This window comes from Danio rerio, chromosome 3 (genome assembly GCF_049306965.1).
Source record: "Danio rerio strain Tuebingen ecotype United States chromosome 3, GRCz12tu, whole genome shotgun sequence".
In the NCBI taxonomy this organism is placed as follows: domain Eukaryota; kingdom Metazoa; phylum Chordata; class Actinopteri; order Cypriniformes; family Danionidae; genus Danio; species Danio rerio.
Window position 1 is genome coordinate 25,528,239 of NC_133178.1, and position 27,283 is coordinate 25,555,521.

General features: G+C 34.1%; 2 protein-coding genes and 1 long non-coding RNA gene across 6 annotated transcripts in view; 2 read left to right on the forward strand and 1 right to left on the reverse strand.

The window, feature by feature from the left end:
- Positions 1 to 4,314, forward strand: part of LOC141381204 (uncharacterized) — a 28,589-nt gene extending 24,275 nt beyond the window's left edge. The window contains exons 3-4 of the long non-coding RNA XR_012400999.1: positions 1,822 to 1,960; positions 2,084 to 4,314. This is a non-coding gene — a long non-coding RNA (uncharacterized lncRNA). The remainder of the gene's footprint in view (positions 1 to 1,821; positions 1,961 to 2,083) is intronic.
- Positions 4,286 to 18,838, reverse strand: pigq (phosphatidylinositol glycan anchor biosynthesis, class Q). Of its 3 annotated transcripts, none has more exon segments than NM_199429.1 (11): positions 4,286 to 5,221; positions 5,467 to 5,528; positions 7,055 to 7,169; positions 10,264 to 10,344; positions 10,426 to 10,537; positions 13,046 to 13,199; positions 13,285 to 13,411; positions 14,374 to 14,494; positions 16,241 to 16,372; positions 16,449 to 17,188; positions 18,829 to 18,838. In NM_199429.1, coding segments are annotated over 10 exon segments (1,755 nt in total). In that variant the 5' UTR covers positions 17,147 to 17,188; positions 18,829 to 18,838; the 3' UTR covers positions 4,286 to 5,068.
- Positions 18,839 to 20,687: 1,849 nt separating this feature from the next.
- Positions 20,688 to 26,682, forward strand: socs1a (suppressor of cytokine signaling 1a). Of its 2 annotated transcripts, none has more exons than XM_068216642.2 (2): positions 20,688 to 21,579; positions 25,728 to 26,682. In XM_068216642.2, the coding sequence occupies exon 2, from the start codon at positions 25,802 to 25,804 to the stop codon at positions 26,405 to 26,407; it is 606 nt and encodes a 201-aa protein (XP_068072743.1). In that variant the 5' UTR covers positions 20,688 to 21,579; positions 25,728 to 25,801; the 3' UTR covers positions 26,408 to 26,682. The 2 variants fall into 2 exon arrangements, with proteins under 2 accessions (XP_068072743.1, NP_001003467.1); NM_001003467.1 differs by lacking the exon at positions 20,688 to 21,579 and adding an exon at positions 24,812 to 24,985.
- Positions 26,683 to 27,283: the final 601 nt, after the last annotated feature.

Here is a 27,283-nt window from a genome sequence, read left to right on the forward strand (position 1 = left end):
TCTCGAAATAGGTCCATATTATGTATAATATAAATACAAACAATAAAAGCTTAAACAGAGTTAAATTAAAATGAAAAATAACCAGAATAAGAGAGCAATGTTAAATATATCCATATATCTATAAAGTACCCTAATATTGAAGACTGAATTCATATAAAATTAATGTAAAGCTACAAAAATAAATAAGTTAAATGAGAAATGAAAATATTAAATCAATAACTTTACCATTATATTATATTATGTTATATATAACATTTAATTATTTTATATAGGGCTGCACGATATTGGAAAAACCTGACATTGTGATATTTTGTTTTTCTTCAGTACATATTGTGATATTGAGTATAATTACACCAGATGAAATGAACGGCTCTATTTGGAAATAATTTATAATTCTAGATTGATTGGGGTGACTTTGTAGTTTAGTGCACCTGCACAAAATATAATAAACCAAATCACTAGCATCAATAAATACAATGAAGCAAAGATGCAAATGAAATGAACAAAATGTCATGGTTTTCTGGGAGTCTAGCAGTATTCAGGCAAAATAATAAACAAATGTAAAACAGCACTGTGTAGTCTACATCATATAAATATCTTTCAAGTTACAAGCATTACACTTTTTTGCCTAAATGTGTAAAAGTGGTTTGAAATGCTCAGAGGCCTTATAGGAACAAATGCAACTAATAAACATGTTGGTTAACTTTAATAAAATTTTGCAGTGAATCCACAAATCACGTTTTCAACTGGATAAACCCAACACAACATTGCAGATCCTTCGATGTGACTCTTGTTTTAAATAGATAAAAATAGAAACACAAACAAAACAGGCATTACATTATGACACACCCATTCATGACAGCACACAGCATGATTCCTCTGCCACATCTCTTAATTCATTTGTTCTCAGTGAGTATGAAGGCAGGTGATGTTGACGTTTAACAATCTTGTTTTAATAAGTGTGCAACTGTTTAGGCTGAGGGGTGGTTGGTACTAATTCTGTTTATTTTGTCTGTCTGTTGTTAGAAATGTGGTATTACAAACACTTGGGTTCATTCTGTCATTCTGCCAAAATGGTGTGGCTTGCTTTCCTTCTGTTGAACACAAAAGATGAAATTTGGTTGAATGAAATAGTCAGAACTTAGATAAGATGTTAAAAAATTAAAAGAAAATTTTGGGGCGAGCTGTTAATAACAATGCCAGTGACTCGCGGCCCCCAATATTCTCTCAAGTGGTTATAAATGTATAAACCTTGCACCCAACGGTGCACATATGCCAATAGGCCCAAGTCTATTCATCGTTTATTTTTGGAGAACGCCACTTGGAGACCCTCCTTCATGTTCAGTTGTGGTCTGTATTTATTTTTAATGTATGCGAGTGCCGTAAAGGTGTCAGAAAGTTTAACCTGGTGCCCTGAAATCAATGTCTAACACTATTGCTTTGTCTTAAATATAACATAATCAACACTGGGGTGGCAAAAACAAAACATTTTGAAAGGCTAATGCCTTTTTAGTTGCATGTTGTTTTCTTAATGTTTATCATTAACATGTTAGCAATGTTACTTTTAACTACTATTTTGTTCTTCAGGAGGTTATGGATAAATTATGGTAAAATTTTTTATAAATTTTTATAGTTTAATAAAATGTTGATTTTCAGAAATCGACCCCCCCTCCCCCTGTTATTGTCTCGCAACCTCCCAAGGGGTTTCGACCCCTACTTTGAGAACCACTGCCTTAAAGGGATACATAACCCTAAATGAACATTTACTGACCTTTTACTCAAGCTAAACCTTTACGAGTTTCTGTTTTTTTTTTTTTTCAGTCGAACTTAAAAGAAGATATTTGAAGAATGTTGGTACCATGTGTTCTCCTTTCATAGCATGAACGTCAATGGCTATTGGCTTCCAGCATTGTGCAAAATATCTTCATTTGTGTTTAACAGGAAAAAGAAACTTGAACAGGTTTGGAACAACTGCATGGATCGTAAATGATCAGATTTCATTTTTGGTAGAAATATAAGCCTTTAAATATTCTGTGAAATGTAAACGTGAAAAATATGGATTGTTTTCACCTTCTGTTTCCAGTAAACCGATATTACAGGTTGCTGCTGGTGTGACAGATGCAGGAGGGTTAATGTGCTGGGGAAAAGCCAGAGGTCTCTCCACATCCAGGGAATCATCAAAGGAGGATAATCCCCCTCCCCCCAAAAAGATTAAAATGCAAATTGCTGTATGAAGTCTTTGTGTCTGCCCATCCAGATTACAGCTACACGAGGGTCTCGAGGGAGACAAGGGGACATCTGGACCCTGCATCAAGTTCTATCAGTCATTACACAAATGCTTACAGCTCATACATTTATACAGAATAATATATTAAACAGAACCTATTTTCTGCTAGGATGACATTGGAGCGGTTTTGAACACGATTCAATCAGCTTATTTTCTATCTATCCATTCATACATCTATCTATACATCCGTCTATCTATTCATCTGTTTTTCTATCCATCCATCCATCCATCCATCCATCTATTCATCCATCTCAGTCCGTCTGTCTGTCTTTTTGTTCATCCGTCTATCCATTCATCTGTCTTTCTATCCATTCAACCATCTATCTGTACGCCCATCCATCCATCCATCCATCGATGGGTGAATTGATAGATAGATGAGTGGATAGATGGATGAATGGATAGATAGATCTATTCATTCATCTATTAATCTATTCATGTCTATCTATATATTCATCCATCCAGCAATCTATCTATAGATGGATAGAAAGACTGATGAGTACCTGGAAAGACAGATGAATTGATTGAAAGATGAATGGATGGATAGATGGATAGATCCATTCATCCATCTCTCATTCTATTCATTTGTCTTTCTACTAATTCATTCATTCATCTATCCATCCGTGTGTCTGTCCATCCATCTATCCATCTATCTATAGATGGATAGAAAGACAGATGAATAGATACACGGATGGATGGATGAATGAATGAATAAATTATCCAAATCTATCTATCTATCTATCTATCTATCTATCTATCTATCTATCTATCTATCTATCTATCTATCTATCTATCTATCTATCTATCTATCTGTCTGTCTGTCTGTCTGTCTGTCTGTCTGTCTGTCTGTCTGTCCGTCCGTCTTTCTATCTATCTATCTATCTATCTATCTATCTATCTATCTATCTATCTATCTATCTATCTATCTATCTATCTATCTATCTATCTATCTATCTATCTATCTATCTATCTATCTATCTATCTATCTATCTATCTATCTATCTATTCATCCATCCCATATTTTTCATTTTCCAGGGCAATATTATATAGATACATGGTTTTATTATTATATCTGCTGATATTTTATTATAGCCTATACTGTTTGTTTGAATATTAACATTTATTTATTTGCACTCCATCTTCAGCATGCAAGTTAGTAAAGATGATGGCATTGCGGAAAGGTGCAAACAACATTTCAAGGCATAGTTCAGCCAAAAAAAGATTAGTTACTTACATAATGCTCACCCTGCATTGGTTCTGTTTGGATTTCCTTTTTTGCTAAACACAAAAGAAGGTATTCTGAAAATTGTTAGAAACCTGTAATCATTGATTTCCATAGTAGAAAAAACAAATACATGGAAGTAAATGGTTAAAGGTTTGAAAAAAACCTTTAACTTATACTTAACTTAAAAACTTATTTTGTGTTCATCAGGAAAAGAAACTCAAACCGGTTTGTACAATTTAAGGAAGAGTAAATGACAAAATTGTCAGTTTGGGGTGAACTAACACTTTGGGACTTTACGGTTTTCATTATTATTGGTCAGTTTGTCTGCTTGACAATGCCATTTAATTGCACTGCAGCAAAAGAAAAAAAAAAGAGACAAACACAAACTGAAAAACATTTTTGTTCAGGTAAAACAGAAAAGGGAAATTTAGTTTAAAGAAATTTTAAACTAATCTAATATCTTCTGTCTAGTCTAATCTATGTTGTGCATATTTTTCAGTTTTCACCTACACATCTTTGTGTCAGATATACACAATAGCTTCATGTCCTCAACACAAACATGAAGGTGAATTCCCAGATGTCAATGAATAATCAGTTGCCTGGCCTGTCATTGTCGTGTTGTTCATGGACTCCAGTCTGAGCACATTCTTCACAGGCTGTTCCACCAAACAAAAGATCCAAGACCAGTTATACACACTGTACACCAGTTGTTTACAGCTTCAACATTCATCACCAAAAAAGCGATCTAAGATCCAGAGATACTGTATGTATACAAATGGATTAAATAAACTTTATTAAAGGGTTCAAAGATAAAAAAAAAAAATGGCACAAAATTAATTCCACCTGCATTTATACACATTTTATTAACTCATAACATTATTAACTGCTACAAAAACACAATTTGGCAATGATTATACAAGAGGATCATGGTTAAATAATTTAATAAAAAAAATGTAACTATACTTAACTCAGTCAGTTCACATTGATCAGGTAGATTAGACTTATATAAATGTATACAATTTTATAGTACCACTTTAAACTTTATAGTACTTTAAACAACTTTACTCAAGTCACTTTCCATCTACCTAGCCTATCAGGAGAGGCTAAAAACTAATAAGGTTGACAGTTTTACTTCCAGTTCAAATAAATCTAATAAATTGGTAGTGATACAGCGATCAGAATTAACTATCAAACTTACAAGTAGTACATGGCACATCTTCAAATGTTATACAAAAGTAGAAATAGACTTAAAATAAATACAAAAATAATCACAGTTTCAATCACAGAAATAGTGATTCAATGTTTATCTAATTATTTCATTTAACATAATCTGTATTTTTATAAAAGAAAAACTATTAAGACTATTTTGGAAGTGAGTGAAGTTTGACGAACAGAGCATGTTTTCCCCAGTGTGCACATGTCTGGTTATGTTAGTCTAGTATAGTGTTGTCCATTCCTGAAAGAGTTTAGCTCCAACCCCAAACAAAAAAGGCAGCTGTGTTGGCATAAGTTTGAGCTAAACTCCAGAACCAGAATTGAACAGGCATGGTACCTCAAAGTTAGTCTGTCTTGTCAGTCTTCTGCTTCCAGGGGTAAATAAGTTCTCCTACAAATAGTTTCTTGCACAATGCGGCCCATGAATCCTTAGGGTAACAGCTATAGGTGGGCGTCCGGTAGCGCTGTAGTACAGAGCTGCACTTCAATGGGTTGATCTGAGGGTGGAGAAAATTATTTCTTTTTCTGTCGTTCATGTTTGCTCATCTAGAACATCATTCATTATCAAACCTCATAGCTAAGCAAAGCATGTCCAGTGTTTGTACGGATTATGAATTCAACCAAACAATAAGCCTTATATAACCCATCCCAGAAAATCAACAGGTCAAACCCAAACCACAAATGAAACTCAATTATAAGTCAACCGCAGGATTTTAAACTGTTCTCCCAATAATAAACCTACCTCCATCATCAGGTGAAGCGGAGATCCTGACTCCTCACAAAGCACTTTGAATTTAACACCCTCTGGAATACGAAGACATAATATGTACTGTTATCATTATTTACTTGTTTAGGATATATCTTTTCACATTACGATTCTAATGCTTAATCATTTCATTGTTAACCCTTTAACAACCATCGTAACCACCTGGTCGACCTTTTATCCATAGGCTATCATTATTATTTTAATTGCTTATTACTATTTATCAGAGTTGTGTCAGTATATTATTCGATTTAAACATTTTTTTCAAGGAGTGCACCTTAAAGGGTTAAAATTACTCTAATCATTTCAAATGTGTTCTTTTAAAGAGTATATTTGCATTATGGTGCTATTATACACTTTATAAAATGCAGGGTTCCATACAATACCGTTATGTTGCTCCAACACAAATCAAAACAGTAAACCTAACCATTTTCACAAATTAAAGTGATTGAACATAAAACAATTAAGTTATCCCCCCAAAAAACTTAAGAATTGTGTTGTCTCAAGTCCTTTTAAATAAGTAGTTAGAACAAGAAGCAAAAGTCATTTTTGAGTGTATGAACCTTTTACAGATTTCCTGGTTGTTCAGTAGCGGAAGTCGTCATAGGTGGGTAAACGTAGAGCGCCGTGAACAGGAGAGTACAACAATTTTTTTTTTTTTACAATCCTATTTGCTTAAATAATAATAGAAAAACTTGCAATGGTCAGCAATGGTCAGTAACCAAGGCTATTCTCATGGCAAGAACATTTCAATAATAAATATACAATTAAAAAGAACAAACAAATGAATATGTAAATTAAATAAGATTTTCAGTGCTAATACAAGATAAAAAAAATTCAAAAGTTTTTCCTGGTGTCACTTTATTAAAAATGTCCTTAAGAGAGTTCATTTAATAAAAAAGCCTTCTGGAATTATTAAAAGCAGGACAGTACAGTAAAATGGGGTTTCAATGGTGTTATCAAGACTTTCAAAAAAAAAAAAAGGAAACAAAAATTATGTGAGACTATTAACAGCCAGAAGAAAGAACAAGGTCAAATTTACTGTCCTGTCTATACACTCTGCATTACAAACGCATCATATAAGCAGTAACTCGCTAATATATTGCAAAGAGGATATAATACATACATAAATCCACATAAATGTGCATATGTATTTTTAAATCTAAACATAAAAAACCTTTAAGGATTTACGATGCTGAAGCCTGTTAAAATGCGTCAGAACAGTCCTGTAAAAAGGGTCCATTTTAATACTGGCATTCTATAATGAGTTCCATAAAATGGCCCTTAAATGACATTAATATAATTTATCACAATAAATTTAGATGCAATAAATCATGCAACAAAAATGTCAAAAATGTCATGACAAGCTCAAAGATGATTTATATAGTGTTTTAAATAACAGATCAGCTATAAAACAAAAAATAAATAGGCAACAGGTGAGATAATCACAACAGGACATGGACGTTCATAATTTCATCTTTATAATCAGTTGTTATATTTTTAAAAAAAGTCAACGATTAAATCAAAGAACGTATGCATTTCTTCAGTATGATGCAGTATGGCTCACCTGCCAGTCTGTATGGTCTGCAGATGCGCAGGCCGATGGCAAACAGGGGGAAAGAGTTGATGAAGTCGACACTGAGGTGAATCACTCCCTGAAACAGAACCACCACCAGCCGCAGCTACAAGCACACAGACAAACACATTACAAACCCACCAACCCAGATGGAACTACATACGGTATAGATCTTTTTAATTCAAAGATTTGAATTAAGACTTGGCGATGCAGTGGCTCGGTAGGTAGTGCTGTCGCCTCACAGCAAGAACGTCACTGGTTCGAGCCTCAGCTAGGTCATTTGGCGTTTCTGTGCGGAGTTTGCATGTTCTCCCTGCGTACGTGTGGGTTTCCTCCGGGTGCCCCGGTTTCCCCCACAGTCCATAGACATGCGGTACAGGTGAATTGGGTAGGCTAAATTGTCCGTAGTGTATGAGTATGAATGGGTGTGTATGAATGTTTCACAGAGATGGGTTGTGGCTGGAAGACCATCTGCTGCATGAAACATGTGCGGTGCATGAAGTTGGCGGTTCATTTCGCTGTGGCAACCCCTGATTAATAAAGGGAATAAGCCCGAAAAGAAAATGAATTAAATCGATTAATTAAGACTTATGTTCAAAACTGAAAGTCTGCATGAAACATTTGCGAAAAAAAAACATAATTTCTATCTAATGAGTCAAAGAGACGATAAACTGATAAACTGGCACTAAATGACAAAAAAAAAAAAAAAAAAAAAATTACTGAGGTATAAAGTGGCAAGGTGAGCTTTTCCCTTGCACTTCATTAAATTAATTAATTAAAATAATTGCACCTCAAAAGATAAAAGATTAAACTCAATAAATGAATGGCAGTTTTTGGAAGTGCGAGACTCTTTGGGAGCACAGCTGCTCAAGACTGGGATGTAATAATACTAAATCACTTTGATGACAGACATTGGCTGAGACATTATAGAATGAGAAGCAGGGCGGTGGCGCAGTGGGTAGCACTGTCACCTCACAGCATGAAAGTCGCTAGTTTGAGCTTCGGCTGGGTCAATTGGCATTTCTGTGTGGAGTTTACATGTTCTCCCCGTGTTTGCGTGAGTATCCTCCAGTTGCTCCTGTTTCACCCACAATCCAAAGACATGCAGTATAGGTGGACTGGCTATAAACCCTGCTAAATTAGGCTAAAATGTTAGTAGTGCATGTGTGTGAATGAGAGTGTATGGGTGTTTCCCAGTGATGATTTGCAGTTGGAAGGGCATCCGCTGTGTAAACATATGCTGGATGAGTTTGCAGATCATTCAGCTTTGGTGACCCCTAATTAATAAAGGAAAATCAATGAATGAATTATAGAATGACAAAAACATCATTTTAGATGTTTTACAATTTGGTCGATCTGTTAGTTTGTCCATTAATATAATCTCACTGTGCCAATTTTTGTTATTATATAATCTGTTAAAAAAAAATCAGGACTTTTTTGAAGAGCCTGTTGTAAGTTATTCGATAAATCTGTTTCCATCGTAGTTCATCCAGCAATTTTTGTTAGATAAAAAATTATCGTACTCTGTGCGCATAAGAATTTTAATGTGCACTTACCAAATGTATGGTGTTTCCATTAAGCATTTTATGTGATAGTTCAAAATTCAAATAAAAGTAGGTTGATGGAAGTAAGGTGGTGGCGCTTCTTGATTAATTATTAATGTTAAATGGACTGTTCATCCCAAAATTAAAATTTGCATCCTCACGTTTTCAAGGGTATAGATTCGTTCTTGACATTGGTGGGCACATACATCCCTATAGAGCATGCATTGAACAGCATAAATTCTGTTTTGCGCTATTAAAAATATGAATAAAGTATTTAATAATATAAAATAAGCATTTATTAATAAAAATAAAAATCATGTCCCATGTTGCAAAAGTCAATTTACATGATTTTACAGCTGTCGAGCTTTGAGGAGGTATGAACGTAGAGGAATTGTGTGTGACGCAATTCAACTGTTTTATCCTGATTATTGTATTTTACAATCGGAGGCCAAAATCAAAACTGAATTTTGATTAATTGCACAGCCTTGGTTAATAGTATTACGATAAACTTGTAGCGAATTTGACTTGGTGCTCATGTAGGTTAAGAGTTGAAGGAGTATTAGTTTATGTTGAAGTCGGTTCAATTATTGGAGGGAACACATCCACTCCGTTCATGCCAATTCTACACCCTTGTTCCTCACTTTCACTTTTCCTAGCTACCTATAATCATATTATAAATTATAGCTAATAATATTGTAAATATTGCTCAATTTCTTGCACAGACCAAACATTTTACTATCATCAGAACCCACAGAGCCTGGTTTGTACAGGATTATTTTTAATATTATATAATATATAATAAACATTGTACAAATCACCTAAAAATCTTCCTTTAATGTTCTGCAGGAGGAAACAAACTCATCTTTCCGTGACCTGAGGATGAGTAAATTAATTGTAAATTTTCTTTTTTGGGTGAGCTATCCCTTAAAGACATCAAACACCCAAAGATCCACCACCAGATTTCTCTGCTATTTGGTATTTTCTATGATTAAGAAGCATTTCAAACCCTATGGCTCAGACTAAACCAAAAAATCAGTAGGTTTATACCAAAATGGTAAAAAGTACTGTTCAAGCATTTGGGATCAATAAGATTTATGCCCATAAATGAATATTACAGCACAAAAAGACTCTTAACACTTCACACATGCACGTGTTTTGGGCAACTGTTGTCTAACTGTATGAGGACATGCACTTCATCTCCAGAACTGGAAGTCACCTAATCAGCATTTTACCATTACATTTGAGTAAACAATTGTCCCAGCATGCTATGTAAAGTGCAAGACATGTCATTATTTGAATGATTTCCAAAGGATCATGTCACCACAGTGAAACCTGGAATAACAGCTGCTGAAAATTTAGCTTTACCAACACAAGAATAACATTTATACAAACAATTATGCAACATTACTGACCCCAACATGTTAATCAGTAGCGTGTATAGGACTAGCAGAATATTATCAAGAGTTAAAACATGCTAACCATTATGGAAACTAGGTTTAATGACATATGAGCTGGTGTATGATCATCTTAATGGTCGCATTCACAAGCACTGAATTGATGGTCTGAGTAACAGAAAATGTCAGAGAGCTGCATAAAATGGTCCAATAGCTCTGCTGGAATAGTGATGAGATTGAAGTTTATGTTGGAGTGACTCACCAGGGTAAAGACCAGGTAATAGAGGGCAGTGGTGGGCAGCAGGAACAGCAGAATTGTAAAGAGCAAAGTCCCTATGAACAACTGCAAAGAAAAGAGATCGGTCGAGTTCTGTGCGAAATGAACTAAATGGCCAATACATGAATAAATCATGCTGAGACGTACCTGGTCCAGGTCGTATGAGCACGAGTCCACCCTCTGCCTCAAAACGTTCCATTTCTTTCCTCTAAAGAGTCGCCAGAGCGAGGAGAGACCGTAGATCTTCAAACAGTACAGCCTGACAAGACAGAAGAACAAACACTTCACAAATAAAGAAACCACCCTGCAGTACTCAAAGAATAGAATAATGTCAAAGGTAAAATGAAAATGTTACCCAGGATCACTAAACCTCATAGGAATATTCAATTCAATTCAAGCTTATTTCTATAGCGCTTTTACAATGTAGATTGTGCCAAAGCAGCTTAACATAGAAGTTCTAGTAAATTGAAACTGTGTAAGTCCAGTTTTCAAAGTTCAGTTCAGGGTGGTTTAAATTTTACTGCTGAAAGTCCAAACACTAAAGAGGAAATCCATTGATGGGCAGCTCCACAAGTCTCAAACCAAGCAAGCCAGTGGCGAGGAACAAACTTCACCACTTGACAAAAGTGAAGGAAAGGAAAAGATCGAGAGAAACCAGACTCAGTTGGGCACTACCACTTATACATCTGACCTATATAAAATACAACTGACCCATATGAAAAATACATTGTATGGGTCAAATTCATGCCAAAAACCATTAGTATACTAAATAAAGATCTTGTTTCATGTTATAGACTATTAAAAATGTCCTACCATAAACATATCTAAACTACATGTAATGAGATATATACATTTCTAAAAACTAAAATTGAACAAGTTGAAACTATAACTCCAATATTATTTTTACTCTCACATTACAGATTTCAAAATAGTTGCCTTTCAGGCAAATAATGTCATATTCTAACAAATCAATCATCAATACAAAGCTGTTTTATTCAGCTTTTAAGTAAAGTCTTAATTTCAAAAAGCTGATAATTGTGACCCAGGGTCTATGGAATTTTGTTTCTTTATTATTCAATAAAAATATCTAGTTTTAAGGGAAAAAATAAGTATATAGTAATTTAAAAAATAAAAGACTGTTTAATTAAAAAAACTTATGTCAAGGGAGTCCAGTCCAATTCCAATTGCGCGAAAACATAGTGGGTGTGGCCAACCTGTGACCTCAATCAAGATTGACCAATAAAATAAGGCCTTTCATCCCGGTGAAATGTGCATTTTTTTGCAGTGCACATTTTTTATTAATGACATTTTTTAATTAAATGTTTTTTTTTTTTACTTTAAATCATTTATTTTTTAATTACAATGCACCTAATTTTGGTGAAAAATTCATATCATGGGTTCAAAACTTTTCCACACCAAGCAAAACTTTTAAAATCACAAGCAAAGATTGTAGAATGTAAATGGCAACAGAGCAGAGAGCGTGAATGAGTGTGGAAGGACAATTGTGTTATCTGCATAATAGGACAATAATTTTTTGCGATCCAAAATATTTTATCATTGACATAAGTTTTTTTGTTAAACAATTCTTTTAATTAAACAATCTTTTATTTTTTATTAACTATTTACCCTAAAACTTTTTTTTTTTTAAATAATAAAGAAACAAAAATAACTCCATAGGGGGCACAAGTAAAGACTCAGAACTCTAATTATAAGGTTTAGACAGATTTAAGAAAGAACCTTGAAAAAAAAAACTACACTCAAAAATGATATCAAGCCTGATGTCTTTAAATAACAATATATTTTTTCTTTCATGAAACACAAACTCCTATTTCACCTCTGTTTTCTGTGAAACTCTACTTGTACATTGTACACTTGGACGTTCAGTTTTCTTGCTAAAGGGACCAATTATAGAAGTTGATACTGCCCTCTACTGGAAATCAAAGTGTAAAAACATTACAGATACAATGGGGTATATGCACTCAGATTTAGAATTTTCAGTAAGCATACTCAAACGCTTCAGGTGAACTGTGATGCCATTACAAAATCACAATTAAGATCTAGTTTCTTTAGAAATCAATATTCTTCACTGCCTGATAGATATTCAATAAAAAGTGTGTCTCAGACTGGACAAGAAGCACTGCATTAAATTCCATTGTTCAATGCTATATCTTTAAATCTTATGGAAATTTATTTTACCACATTAATTTCAATGGATTATCTGTGCTCGCCTGCAGCTCCTGATGGTGCTTCTGTTTAAACTTTCATCCAATTTTAGCCCAGAACATATAAATGAACGCTGAAGTCCCTGTAACTGATAATATTTTAATTACATTGCTACATCGATACTGTAAAAGCAACCTTATGAAATTCTAAATAGTCACAAGCTTATCAGTGGCTGAACAACTAGCTATGCATATAGCCCATTGGCTGCAGCTGAAATCGCATAGTGTACAGGCACAAAAAATCTGCTGTATGCAATAATACATGTCTTTGAGAGGAAAACCTGCTGTTACAAATTTATCTAAATACTATTTTCAATAGTGTATATGGCGTCAAGTTGTTCACTAAAAGTACACAGCATTCGTATATAAAATTTTTTATTTGTTTTCTTACCACTAAATAAAGACTAAAAAATCTTTATGAGTCCTCTAAATAGAGACTTACAACTTTGTTCACACACTTTTTTTTTACCAAGTCTAAAGCATGTGATTTTGGATGCAGTCAGTTTGTTAGAAAACGTAATATAGAGAAAATAAATAAACCTCACCGTGCTCCATACACATAAAAGCAGTAGATGTGGAAAGTCAGGAGGGCCACAATGTCGGACAGGATGGAGAGCGCAAAAGTCAGCCCCAAGCAGGCTGAGAGTCCGACGTACCACAAGATCCTCTCAATGAAAGGAGACATCAGGTGGATGTAACCTGTTCACACAAATCACAAGATATCATGAGAATCTGGCATAAGTCTGAAACACCAAGAGAATGCTTCAAATTAGGCTGTACGTACTGATCCACAGATGAATGTGATAAAGAAAGAACCTCCCCAGCACTTGATCGAGAGCCTTGTTCATCTTCAGTCCAGCAGGAGCTCCCATCAGCCATTCTAACAGCTGCTGGAGCTCTTTGGCCACATGCTGAAACACAACCCAATTTTTTTTTTTATCATTATGCATGTATATTTATTTTAATATGTAAACTGATCCTAAGTGAAGCTAATATTTTTTTCCTCATTTTATTCTGGACTAATGGGTTTAAAAACAGCTTTGCAAACCAAGAAAACAAAATGAAAAGAAAATGTTTATTTATTTTATTTGTTGTAATATTTTTAACTTTTTTAATCAAATGAATCAAAGATAAATAAAATGAAGTGAAAGACAGAGCCTGTCACAATATATATATATATATATATATATATATATATATATATATATATATATATATATATATATATATATATATATATATATATATATTTTGTTGTATGATATATTGCACCAAATATATTGCAATAAACTATATTACTGTCATTTTAAGACCATTTTATGCCATTACATATTGCCAAAATGACAATATAATAGCATCACAATGCAAGTACACTCTTCCCAAAAACACATAATGTTTTATTCTGAAGAATATTTATTATAATTATAGTCATTTTAACAATTTAATAATTAGGCATTGGAATCAGAATGTGAAAACACATATCTTTAATAAATAATAATAAATATTAACCAAAAAGTGCGAGGTAACGAGTAACATAGGCTGCAATATCTGCTGCCAGATCTATTTTCAGTGTTCAGGCACCCACATAAAAATATAGTACAGTTATTTAAAGTAAATATTGCAGTTCTTTTAACCATACTAACATTGGCACCTCCAATAGAGATGTTGCGAAATCAGCTAAAATGTTGCTAGAATTGGTTTTTATGTACAAGCATTGGGCAATATATATTGCATCGGCAAAAAAGATTGAGGTCATGTCCATGTGTTGTGTGATAAATCGATATATTGATTATTGTGACAGGCCTAGTCAAAGAGACTTAAATAAATAATGTAACCCTAAAACTTTTTAATGGAAATATATTGTCATACTTACATCAGCCACAGGTACCAGAGTATTGGCTAATTTGCTGATACGATTCTCCCTATACAGCCATGAGATGAGCAGCAAACCAAAGGCTATGTCCACAAGGAAAGACACAAAGATGTTTGCTTTTCTGCAGAGGAGTGAAAAAAAGAAAGAGTTAAGAGATTATATTTGATTGAAAAATCTAATTAAAAAGTTAAACATTTAAGTAATTAACATGCTATTTTTATAATGATTTCTAATATTGCATTTCATTCTAAATAATATTTTGAAGAACAAGTAAAAACAAATCTAAACATTAAGATCAAAATGTTTCATTACAAGAATGAATGTAGATTTTTATTTTAGAATAGCATTTACAATGCAACAATTGTCATAATAAATAAGTCTCTTAAAATATCAGGACACTTGACCTTTTTATTAATGCAAGATTAATTACCTTGAGTATTGATGAGTACTTAAAATTGTTTTAATGAGAACAATAATCATTACTTATACATGTTATGAAATTTACTTTTAAAATACTTTTAACTTCAGAGAGTGTTTTATTTCATTAAACTGATTTTTAAAATAGGGATTAAGAATCTGCATGATATTGGAAAAATCTGACATTGCAAAATTTTGTTCTTCTGCAATATATATATAGTGTAATATATATTGCAATATATAGTGTGAAATTTATACAATTTCTCCTAAGACTGAATAGCACTTATTTGAAAATAATTTATTATTATTATTTTATGGTTTAATTATATGGCTTTTGTCTCAAACTCCTAATTTGCTCCTTATTAATAGTTATTAAGGTAGATTAGGTATTGGTAGGACTAGGGATGAAGTATAAGATTATGCAGAAAATGTAGTTTATAAGTACTAATAAACAGCCGATATCTCAATAACATGCATGCTAATAAGCTACTGGTTAATAATGAGAATTGGTCCCTAAAATGTTACCGAATGTATAAATTTTGATTAATTGGGATGATTTAGTAGAAGAGTGAATAATGTAAAAATAAAAGTGAAATAAACATGCTTTATGGTTTTGTAAATGTAAAAATGACACTGCAAAGTCTTTACTGTATAAATAATTCAATATAATTAATCTTCCGATTGGTAAAACGTCCTGTGTCTGAATACTTAATGTCTCTTAGGCCTTAAAAACATGCAAATTATAAATGTCACTCCATTATATTTAATTTCTGCAGTGATTCAACAAATCTCATGTTTTGAACTGTGACACTGGCTCAACTATAATCCCAAATCAACACTGCATATCTATGTGATGTGACTATTGCGCTTACACACATTGTGATATTGATGCTAAAACGATATATTGTGCACCCCTAACAGACTTACACGTTTTTCAAAATCAAATAAACAAAGCACAAGGCAAAAGTCAATGCTAATGTTTTTTTCTCTTTTGTTATCAAATGAAAACACTCGTTTTATGTGATTGACCCCTTCCTAGGGCCAGACAAAATCTGCAGACATTTTTTGCAATTTCTGCACAGAATTTTGTAAAAAAAAAAAAAAAAGGGGGGGGAATTTTTGCGAAATGATTTTGGGAGTATCGTGACTAAAAACTTAATATATGACATGAAAAAGAATACCTTTTTAACTTTTATTTAATGTTTACAATGCAAATCCAATTAGATCCACTGATTTGGTAAACAAAGCAAGTCTCTCATATAATATCTCTACTAAAAGACAGAACATATTACTTACAAACTATTGTAAACAAATCATCTGAACCTTTTAATATTAGTCAATCATACTACTGAAATGAATTTAAAAACTGAATAAATATAAATGCACACACATTTAAACAAGTAAATAAATACACTCAATGATTGGCTAAAATCTGCGGATCTACCCCTACCTCATGAAATCCATGTGTGTATCAGCTTTTTTAGGGGAGAAAACGGTCTTAAAATGAACGGCCCTGTAACCCGACTGAACACACGTGGACAGCTTGCTTGTAATGAACTTCACAGGAGGTATATTTAAAATCCTGTCAAACAAGAAAGGATGTGATTAACACATTTTCAATACTGAAAACAGACAGAAGATGGTCCACTTGAACTCACCTAAAGCTGCAAAACCAAAGCCAAAGAGAAAGCAACCACGTGAGGCAGATGCACACCGGCACAGATGCTTGTTTAAGAAGCTCTGCAATAATACTAGCCTCCCTCCCTTCAGACTGCCAGTGGGTGAGTTTCAGCGGCCCGTCGTCGTATTTATCCAGGAAAAACAGAGGCTGACTTTGAGCAACTGTTTGGAAGACCAAGCGCAGCTCTGACGGCTCGATTTCAGACTTTTGGTCAGCCTCTTGCACCGGATGAAGCTGCGACAGCATCACCTTCCTTTGGTCATAATGAACGAGGATGATCTTATCTTCTTCACTGCCATCTACATCACTCTTCTGCTCTTTGTCCTGTAGAAGCATCCCATTGTTTTGAACCACCCGACATGTAAAGCCTCTTTTGCCAATCTCACGGCTCAACTGCAGCCAACATTTCTGAGGAAAGATGGTGCTCAGGTCTTTGAGGAAGCTGTCCAATCCTTCTTGACCTTCTTTTGGCATACTCCAGGAACCCAGCACGGCAAGATCCACTTGAGTCTGGCTCTGGATCTCACTCAAGTACTTTTTTACCTGTCCGGGTATGAATGGATAGTGAACGACAGCTAGTACCACAGCAGAATTGTGTCCTGGGATCCAGCGCCCGACCAGCAGGCCACTGTCAGCAGTGTTGCAGCATTGAGGGAAGAAGATCTTCAGCACCATGTCTGTGTGCTATAAAGTCCACCAACAGCGAAATATACAGTCCTGTGTGGGCACAAAAGCATTATTTTAACGCTAGAAACAAGAACACAAAAAGCACCATATGTGTTAGACATTATAGCACGTATAATACAGCATTCTGAGTAGTTAAAAACAAGCAAACAAACAAACGTGTTGTATGTTAGCAGCACACACATCTAACGAGGACAGCTATATAGCTGTGCCCTTCAAATCGGTCATTTCTATGGCAACCACACGCTTCGGGCAAAACTCTCATCGATTTTATTCACGGCACTACCATTGACAAATGCAAGGACGTGCTATTATATGCTGTAATTGCTAGTTAAGTGTTTATAAAGTTACCTTGTTGATTTTGAAGGTCGAGAAATTCTGAGAAGTTGTTCTGTAGGAGGCGACGATTAAATTAACGTTACTAAGTGCGTTAATCAACGCTGGCATTATCTCAAAAAATAACGCGAAATCATAGGGCAATTGTAATAGATATGCTATTGAATAATCCAGCACGTGCTTTTGTTAAACTAACTGGAAACCAGTTTTTCAATGGATTAGACGGACCGTAACGTTCATATTGTTTACAGTCCGTCGTTAAAATTCCGCCGGGTGAACTTAATGGATATTTTTTTGTTCCGACTCAAATAGTTCAAGTAAGTTTTGAATGGCAATTTTTCCGCCAAAAACAATTTTCCCAATGAATGATTCCATTCATTTATCATTATATTTAAAAAAAAGATCAGATGAGCAATAGTAGCAGATAAAGAAATAACCAAATATGCTACTATACATATGGACGACAAAAACAATAAATAAATAAATAAATATACAAAATAAATAAACAAATAAATAAAAGAATTAATTAATAAATCCACAAATTTCCGCATAAATAAAACAATAAATAAATATGCAAATAAATATATATTAAAAACCCACAAATTCCTGCATAAAGAAATATAGTGCGGGCAGATTAATAACTAAATAAGTTACATGGATGTTGGGAAAATAAGAAAATGCTAAACTGAAAGTAGATTTCCCCTCTTTTACACCACACTATTAATTATTTATATATTTATTTTTGCAGAAAATTGTAGATTTATATATACATTTATTTGAGTATTTAATAATTGTTTTATTTTTGCAGGAATTTGTAGATTTATATTCACATTTATTTATTTATTTATTTGAGCATTTTTTTTTGTTAAAAAAAAACAAAAGATGCATGTTTTGTTAAATTACGCAGGAATTTGTGTATTTATTCATTTATTTATTGATTGATTTCCATATTTATATATTTATTGTTTTATTTATGCATGAATTTGTGTATATATTTGATGTTTGTGTATATATATGATGAATTAAACGTGTACTAATTTGCAAAAGGAAGATTAAAAATTTTTCCCAAAACATTATTCAATAAAATGTTGCAGATATTGGATAATGAAATCTACAGAAACAAATATGCAATGAAAAGTACACTTTAAAGCAGGATATATTTAGTATGTTTTCTTAACAAAAAACGTGAAATATTCTTTAAGGCAAAAAGCACTGTTTTTTCATGCTTTTTCAGAGATTATTTTCAAATAATAATATTTTTGATCATTAAAGCACTTAGCAGAGTTAGGACTGCATGACATGAGCCATAAAACCTAAGCGTAGAAGAGTGTACTTACATGAACCTCTGATCTGTGAATGTGTCTAAATGAGACTTTTCCTAAATGAAACGTTAGCTATCTTAACATTCAAGACAAAGGGGCCCCACAAAACCAGCTTTTCTTTCTTGATAACAGCTTCTCTCACATGATAACACTTACATTTAGGAGGGAACTGATGGAAGAAAAAAAAAGAAGAACAAAGGCTGTAGAGAAGGCTGTGGCTTTATTATTTTACAAATGTTAATTTGCCTATTTAAAATAATAAATTTAATCATAATGTTTATTTTTGGGACACAAAATAAAACAACAAAAATAACTTTATAGGCAGGTGTAACCGTGATTTGTAGGTTAACCATATTTGCCAAATGAAATAAACGTCTTCTTATTCTTGCAAGAATAAAATATTAATAAACAATAAATAAATAAAAATAAAACATCTCCCTCCGGTATTCTTGGACATACTTGGATCAACCTGAATTAAGGATGTAAAAAAAATTGTGTGGCTACCAGAAGATGGCGCTATAGTCACATTAATATAACCCTGAGTTTTAAAGTGATAAAATATAGCAAATATTGACGATTCGGAGGTTGGACAGACTGGTCTTAAATTATAATATCAGGAAGGGATAATAATAAATAAAAAAAATCACAGACTTACAAAAGCTTTGAACTCATAGCCATTAAGGTGTCTCTTTGTGTCCTAATGCCTAAACTTCAAAGTTTTTACACAATCCAAATTAAGTTAAATTAACTGCGACAAGTTAGACGTCGAATCAAGCCCGATACAAATTAATATTTAACCGTTCAAATAGCTTTTCTAACGGAGAGTCAAACCATAAATGTAAATTCAGCATTATATTTTCTTACTTTTGAGGGACACATAAGAAGATATTTTGAAGAATAGTGGTATCAAACATGGGTTTGGTTCCCAATGACGTTGTATGACTATGATAATAACAACAACAACAACAATAATAATAATAATAATAATAATAATAATAATAATAATAATAATAAATAATGATAATAATGACACAGTGGATCAGTGGTTAGCACTGTCGTTTCACAGCAACAAGGTCACTGGTTTGAGTTTTGGCTGGGCGTGGGTTTCCTCCGGGTGCTCCGGTTTCCCCCACAGTCCAAACACATGCGCTATACGTAAATTGATTAACTAATTTGGCTGTTGTGTATGTGTATGTGTATGAATGAGTGTGTATGGGTGTTTCCCAGTACTGGGTTGCGGCTCTAAGGGCATTCGCTGTGTAAAACATATGCTGAATAAGTTGGCTGTTCATTCCGCTGTGGTGAAAATGAATGAATAAATAAAGTAAGTATTATCATTCATTCATTTTCTTGTCGGCTTAGTCCCTTTATTAATCCTGGATTGCCACAGTGGAATGAACCGCCAACTTATCCAGCACGTTTTTACACAGCGGATGCCCTTCCATAAAAGCCTTCCAAAATAGATTTACTAATCGACAGTCAAACCATTAATGTATTTTCAGCATTTTATTTCTTTATATTTAAAGAACACAAAACAATATATTTTGAAGAATACTTGTATCAAACATGGGTTTGGTTTCCAATGACATTGTATGACCATAATAATAATAATAATAATAATAATAATAATAATAATAATAATAATAATAATTTTAATAATAATAATAATAATAATAATAATAATAATAATAATAAATGAAAAAGTCATACAGTATGCAGACACCAGATACGCTACTATAAGCTTAAACAAAGCCTATTCAATCAAAATGTCTGGCTCAACATTATGCAACAGTCACCTCTGCCCTGTTTACAATGAACAGTGCTTACAGAAAAGGTGGCGTTTTCATGTAAAGATACTGCTGGGCGAGTCACGTGATAAGGAAAGCCAACGAGAAAGCTAGGGATTTTTTTGTGCGTGTGTCTGATGAATGATCCACACCTTTTATAATAATTCAACGACTTTGCACGGAACACGTTTGTTTTTGTTGTTATTATTTGGTCGAGAGACGGTTTCGTTTAATCTAGGTCACAAAAAAACTCTTACTACATAACGTATATTTATGTTTAATGGGATTTGGCTGCAGCTCTGCACAGTATTGCTCCAGCCCTAATCAAGCACAGCTGATCCAACTAATCACGGTGTTCAAGACCACTAGAGACTATTATTAGGGTTGGAGCAAAACTATGCAGAGCTGTGGCCCTCTAGGAATTGAGTTTGAGACTTATGATCAATAGAAGGAATGAGGAAATAATTGTGTACTAAATACTGCACAAACTTAAGGGAAGTGTTTAATGAGGCCATGATAAGAATTGTTTCATATAAATAAACAAGGGTAGATGGATTTCTAAACACTGGCTGCTATTCAAGGAAACCACTCGAGTCTTTTTCTATTTGTGGCTTGTGGGGTTTAGTTCACGTGACCTCGAACTGAAAGTGACCGGTCAGAATTACTTTAATGATAAGTGACAGGATGATAAATGTGAGACTAAATGTATAGTTAAGTATATCTTTGCAGGCTTGCAGCAAATAATATAATACATTTAAATAGGCTACTCCCCATTTTTCAGAAAAACGCATGAAAACGTAAGGTAATTTAGAGAAAAAAACATTAGAGAATTACAACGCCATCTCCAGGTAGCTTTGTATTAAAGCAGTTCACTAGCTTTCGCTTTCGTTTTCCTGTAAAGCAGTGGGATACGCAGAAAGAAACAGACTGAATTGTTTGTATATGCAAACATATTGCTATTGTACCATAAAGGAACAAGGTAAGGATTATATTCATATATTTATGACTATACAACTGCATATGGCTACAGACTGTATATATGTTGCAATAATTTTTCAGATTTCACCTCGAGTCTCTGCATGAGAGAGGGGATTCAGTCAGATAGCTTATTATAAATCTGAAGCACTGCATTGTGAATGACACCGATTTACACGGACATGCAAATTAATTATGTTAGTCTACAGTCTGTGAGATGCACTTGGAGGATATGTGCATGCATATACAGTTCTCAGTGTAAATGAGTAAACCGCATTTTAAAATGAATTTATTTATTTTTTAGTGAAAATGGGTAATATATATTGGTGCATTTGAACAAAACAGATTTATTAAACAGATATATTTATTGCAATAATAAACTGTTCGTTACAGAACATCTCTGGAAATTAAAAGATACATTTAAATTCATGCAAAATATAGCAAAAACATTTTATATAATATGTAATATTTATTATAATAATATTTTCCCTAATATATAAATTTTGGTTACTAATTTTTGAACCAATGTTGTAAGTTATTTTGTTAGATTGGCTCCAGATTTAGCTTCAGTGCTGACTAATCTAATGTATCTGCACAAATATAATATTGTAAAGCAATCATATAGAACAGTGGTTCTCAAACTTTTTTCATCAAGTACCACCTCAGGAAAAAAATTGTCTCTCCAAGTACCACCAAAATGAGCAGTATTGAAATATACAGTAGCATAGTACGCCCAGTTAAGCAGCTGCAACTCTGCACAGTTAAAAAACGTGGCATATTAGCCCAGAAATATAGGCTATATGTCATATATGGCATATGATATGCATAATTTTTGATAAATTTTGAAAAGTGTGTAGCATATGCATGACATATTTAATTCCTCCGCGTACCACTAGAAGGAAGCCTGCGTACCAGTAGAAGTACATGTACCACAGTTTGAGAACCAATGATATAGAAAATAGTAATTTAAATGAGATATTTGTGAGGGGTGTACACATATATGCTGAGGACTGTATGACTGTTAAATTAAGACCTCAAACCTATCATCACGTAAAGTAGACACGCAATATATGGTCTTTCTGCCAAGATATCTAGATTAAGCTAAAACTCGAATGATTACACTGGCGTCATGGTCTCAAAATGTCACTGCATAAAAATGTGCTAAACGCGTTCAAGCAGTTCCTGCATCTGATAAAGTGGCTTGTTTCACGGAAGATAATAAAAGCTTTGTGTATGTTTAGATTTCTCTTCCTTGTGTATGGAAGTGTAAGCACGTTACTCTCCTCTAGTGGTGCTTCAACTAAATATCGTCTTTCTGAGAAATACTAGCGAAACCAAAAGTATAGGAGCCAGTAATTCTACTCCAATCCAAACAAGTCGTTTGAAAGGCAACCCTAATCTGCATGATTGGAATTTCAGTTTCGCAATGATATCATTTAAATGAAACACAGGGGCAGGAGAGTTCATACTCAAAATGTTCCAAAGGTGTGCTAATAATAATGATGTCATTCATCTTGTTGACTTGGCTATAGGAATACAATTAGTTTGCAACTAAAGAGTACAAGCTCATGCAGATATTGGATAAACACACACACACACACACACACACACACACACACACACACACACACACACACACACACAAAACAAATTAATCAAAAACGCATGCAAACCTACACTTAAGAAAAAGTTTCAAGAATGATTCCTTGGAATCATTATTCATTATCACTATTTTTTTAAAGTTAAGTGGTTGTAAAAAATTTAGTTGGGCTGAATTTAAACAAACAAATTAAGTTGAACTTTACTCAATTTAATTAGGTGGTTTAAATTTAACCTATTTAAGCCTAATCAAGAGAATAAAGATGTTTGCATAAGTGTGTTTAATAAACAGGTGGCTTTTGGTGCAGTTGTGCAGTGTTTACCACATCTGAGTGTATACAGACATCTCAGTCTATCTCTATTTGTAAGAAATGAAACTCATGGATAAATGTTCGCCGGGTGCGCAGGTGTGGAGTTGCAGGCCAAAATTGAGTTTCATTTATGGCTAAAACTGTACGCAGTGGACATCAGCTTACTTTCCAACTAACAGTCAAAAAAAAAAAAAAACAGGTCAACTGCAGATATGCATCAATAATATGTATGTTTATGTGCAATGCATGACATGGATAATGTGCAAACCCAGGACGCATGAGTTTTTATTTCATAAAAAGAGATAACTCGAAAAAGTGCATATGTTTATATTCAGGATTGTGAAATTTCGTTTTACATCTGTGCAGTGCAATAGAAGATAGATGTACATTTTCAAATACTTATATACTATGGTAACATGTTAAATACATGCATACATGTGCTTCTCCGCTTTCCAACAGTCAAAAATATTCAATAAAATTCATCTTCATTTCTATAGTGATTTTACAATGTAGATTGTGTCAAAGCAGCTTAACATATAATATCAAAACAAATGCAGATGGGCATTGTCAATATTGACTTTGTTTATTCACAATGTACAGTGAGACACATAATGTGCAAACCCTGTAGTATGCTTATTTTCAGGATTGTGATATTAAGTTTTACATCTGGACATTGCAATAGAAGTTAGATGTACATATTTTAAATAATGATATGATAAAATGTTGTTAATTCTGTCCAGACAGACACACACACATACATACATGAAATGTACAAAATTGTATTATAGTATTGAAAATGTACTTATATCTTCTATTGAAATGCACAGATGTAAAACAAACTAAGTCCTGAAAATAAGCATATGCACTTTTCTATCTATCTATCTATCTATCTATCTATCTATCTATCTATCTATCTATCTATCTATCTATCTGTCTATCTGTCTATCTGTCTGTCTGTCTGTCTGTCTGTCTGTCTGTCTGTCTGTCTGTCTGTCTGTCTGTCTGTCTGTCTGTCTGTCTGTCTGTCTGTAGCCTGCTTCTACTGATTAACTGAGCTTTTTTACAAACACATGACAGTTTACAAACACATGACAGCATGATTATAGATGTCATTTTCTTCCTCTTTGAAAGTTTATCATAAATGCCGCTTTTGTTTGGAAAGGCGTGTGTTTAAAAGAGAAGTGAAAAAATAAAGGGCTACTGCTTTCAATTCAGAATGGACTAATTGTTCTGATTTGCTGTTTCCAAGAAATGGGCGGGGCTGGCTGTAAGCTCAAAGTATATCTGAATGCGCCTCTCGAGCATTTCATTCTGACATTACAAAGAGCAGAAAGCAAGAGCACAGAGTTTGAGGTCGCGCTCTGAGGAAACCTCTAACGAGATATAACGGTGGAATAAATCAATGGGAGTTCTAAAACGCCCGATTTTGGAAGCGGCGACGAGAGTTTGTCAGAGGCAAAGTTGTATTGCCTGCTCTTGGAGTACTTGTTTACTAAAACGGTAAGATTCAAGCTTTATGCGCTTCTTAATTAAACTGTTAACAACAGTTCAGCGGTCTGTTTATAAGTGTAAATGTTTCAATTCGCGCCGCTCGCAAAAATAAATGTAGCTTGTTGTATTGCAAGTTGAAATGTAACACCTTTAAAGACTCAACTGATGAACTTTAAATGAGGTAACATTGGTTTTATATTCGCACATTCCTTCATTTAACGTTCCCTATATTATTTACTACGCTAATTTAAATATAGGGTTTGAAATCACATGTATATATGACTTAAACCAACATTAGCACTATTTAGGCTATTTGGCTGTGAACAGTGTACTTTGATATTTATTGGCTGCTAATATATGATTTCACTATTTAGAATTTGCTAATAATACTTTTCTGAAATGATATTATTAAGGAGAATGTGCGAATATAAAACCAACTTACTTTTTATCAACTATATAAAACGTACATTACACGTTTATATAGTGCTAAATACACTTAAATAATATATTAAAGATATACATTTATAATTAAGGCAAGGTAACCGCCCAGCGTCTTGATAAGAGCGTAAACAATGAGGAGTAATTCCACAGATAACCCTTACTGTGCATTTGTGAGTTTTAATTAAGTCACAATCACATCATTATCCATGTTGCCAGAAACAAGCAAGTTCATTATAACCTATGTGACGTCCAATAGCTGATGCTACTGAGTTGAAGAAGCTTTAACAGTGTTGTTCTTGCTTTTCAACAGACCGATGAGTCTCATCTAGATGACCTTCCTGTGGTACAGTATGGAAGACCACGCCGGTTGGTCTTTCCTGTAGGATGGTGGCGCACAGTTCAGTGGAAGGGAATCAAGGCATAGAAGATCGCCAAGTGAGCACTGAGGCCTCCTCAGACGTCTTCCAATCCCAAAGATCCAGGCCCAGGCAGAGTACCGTGGCTTTCCAGACACATTTCAAGCCGTTCAACTATGCAAGAGACTTCAAGATCATTTCCAACACCACCTCGATGCTAGAGGAGAGTGGCTTTTATTGGGGTCCCATGACTGTGGAGGAAGCACACCTGAAGCTGAAGAAAGAGTCAGTGGGAACTTTCCTGATCCGGGACAGTCGTCAGAGCGACGTTTTCTTTACACTGAGTTACAAAGCACAAAACGGTCCCGTCAGCATCCGGATTAACTTCAAGAATTCCAAATTCAGCCTGACAGGAAGCAAGGAATCTTTTGACTCTCTTTTCAAACTGCTGGAACACTACATCAGTTCCCCAAAGAAGGGACTCATTCGGCCCTGCAGGAAAGAGCCAGTGCAGTCCCTGCAGCAGTTGTGCCGGAGACAGATTATGGAAAGATGCGACGGAAAAGACATCGACTGCATCCCTGTGCAACCAATCCTCAAAGACTTCCTCCATGCCTTCCCTCATCCGCTATGAAGACGAGACTTGTTGCATTAAAGCGCTGCTGGAATATTCTGGAGATACTTGATGGACTCCTCGTGGTCCTGCTCCGTTTTAGGATGCAGGAATCGCACTGTAGCACATTTTGGAATATCAGACTTGAACACTGCACAATGAAAGTTTACGTTGTCTGTGAATGTTTACACTATATGGAAATGCTGTTTTCCTGTTATCGTTACATTTCTGCTATGCAGAGCGAAATATTTCAAGAGAGTAAGTTTTATAAAATTAATAAATATATTTTTAAACTATTTAAAACTTCTCAGTTTTCATTTCTATTTGTTGGGGGGTTCATTCACTGATCTGGATTTGGATCGAGTTGTGTTAAAGAAAGTTGAGTCAAAGGCTTAGTGAACTAAGTATTACAAAGAAATTATAAATCATTATTTTAGTCAAAATTTTAATATTATTTTCCGAATTAAACAACGCAGACGAGAACTTTTAAAAAAGTTTCCCCACACACAAATCAAGCCTAACCTAACAAGCTTCACAATTCATATCTCGACTTTAATCCATGTCAAGAAACCTGTTTTTTTTTTTTTTTTTCTTCTTCCTAGAATCTGACAAGTTAAAGCCATGACATATTTACTAGATTACAGGCTCATTGTACCTGAATTCCTAAAATGACAAGAAGCCGGGGACTTATAGGAAGCTGAGGCCAGACGTTCTGTACTGAAGCAGGCTGATTAATCTAGGTAGTAGCGTGGTTGAGGGGAGGAGCTGTGGTGACCGTAAACTGCTTATGCCTCAGACAGACATTTACAAGAAATGAAGTGGGTTGTGAGGACTGATGGAGTGTAAAAGGCGGAGCCTGAGATCCCCAGAGACGCTCATACCTGCTATCAATACAAC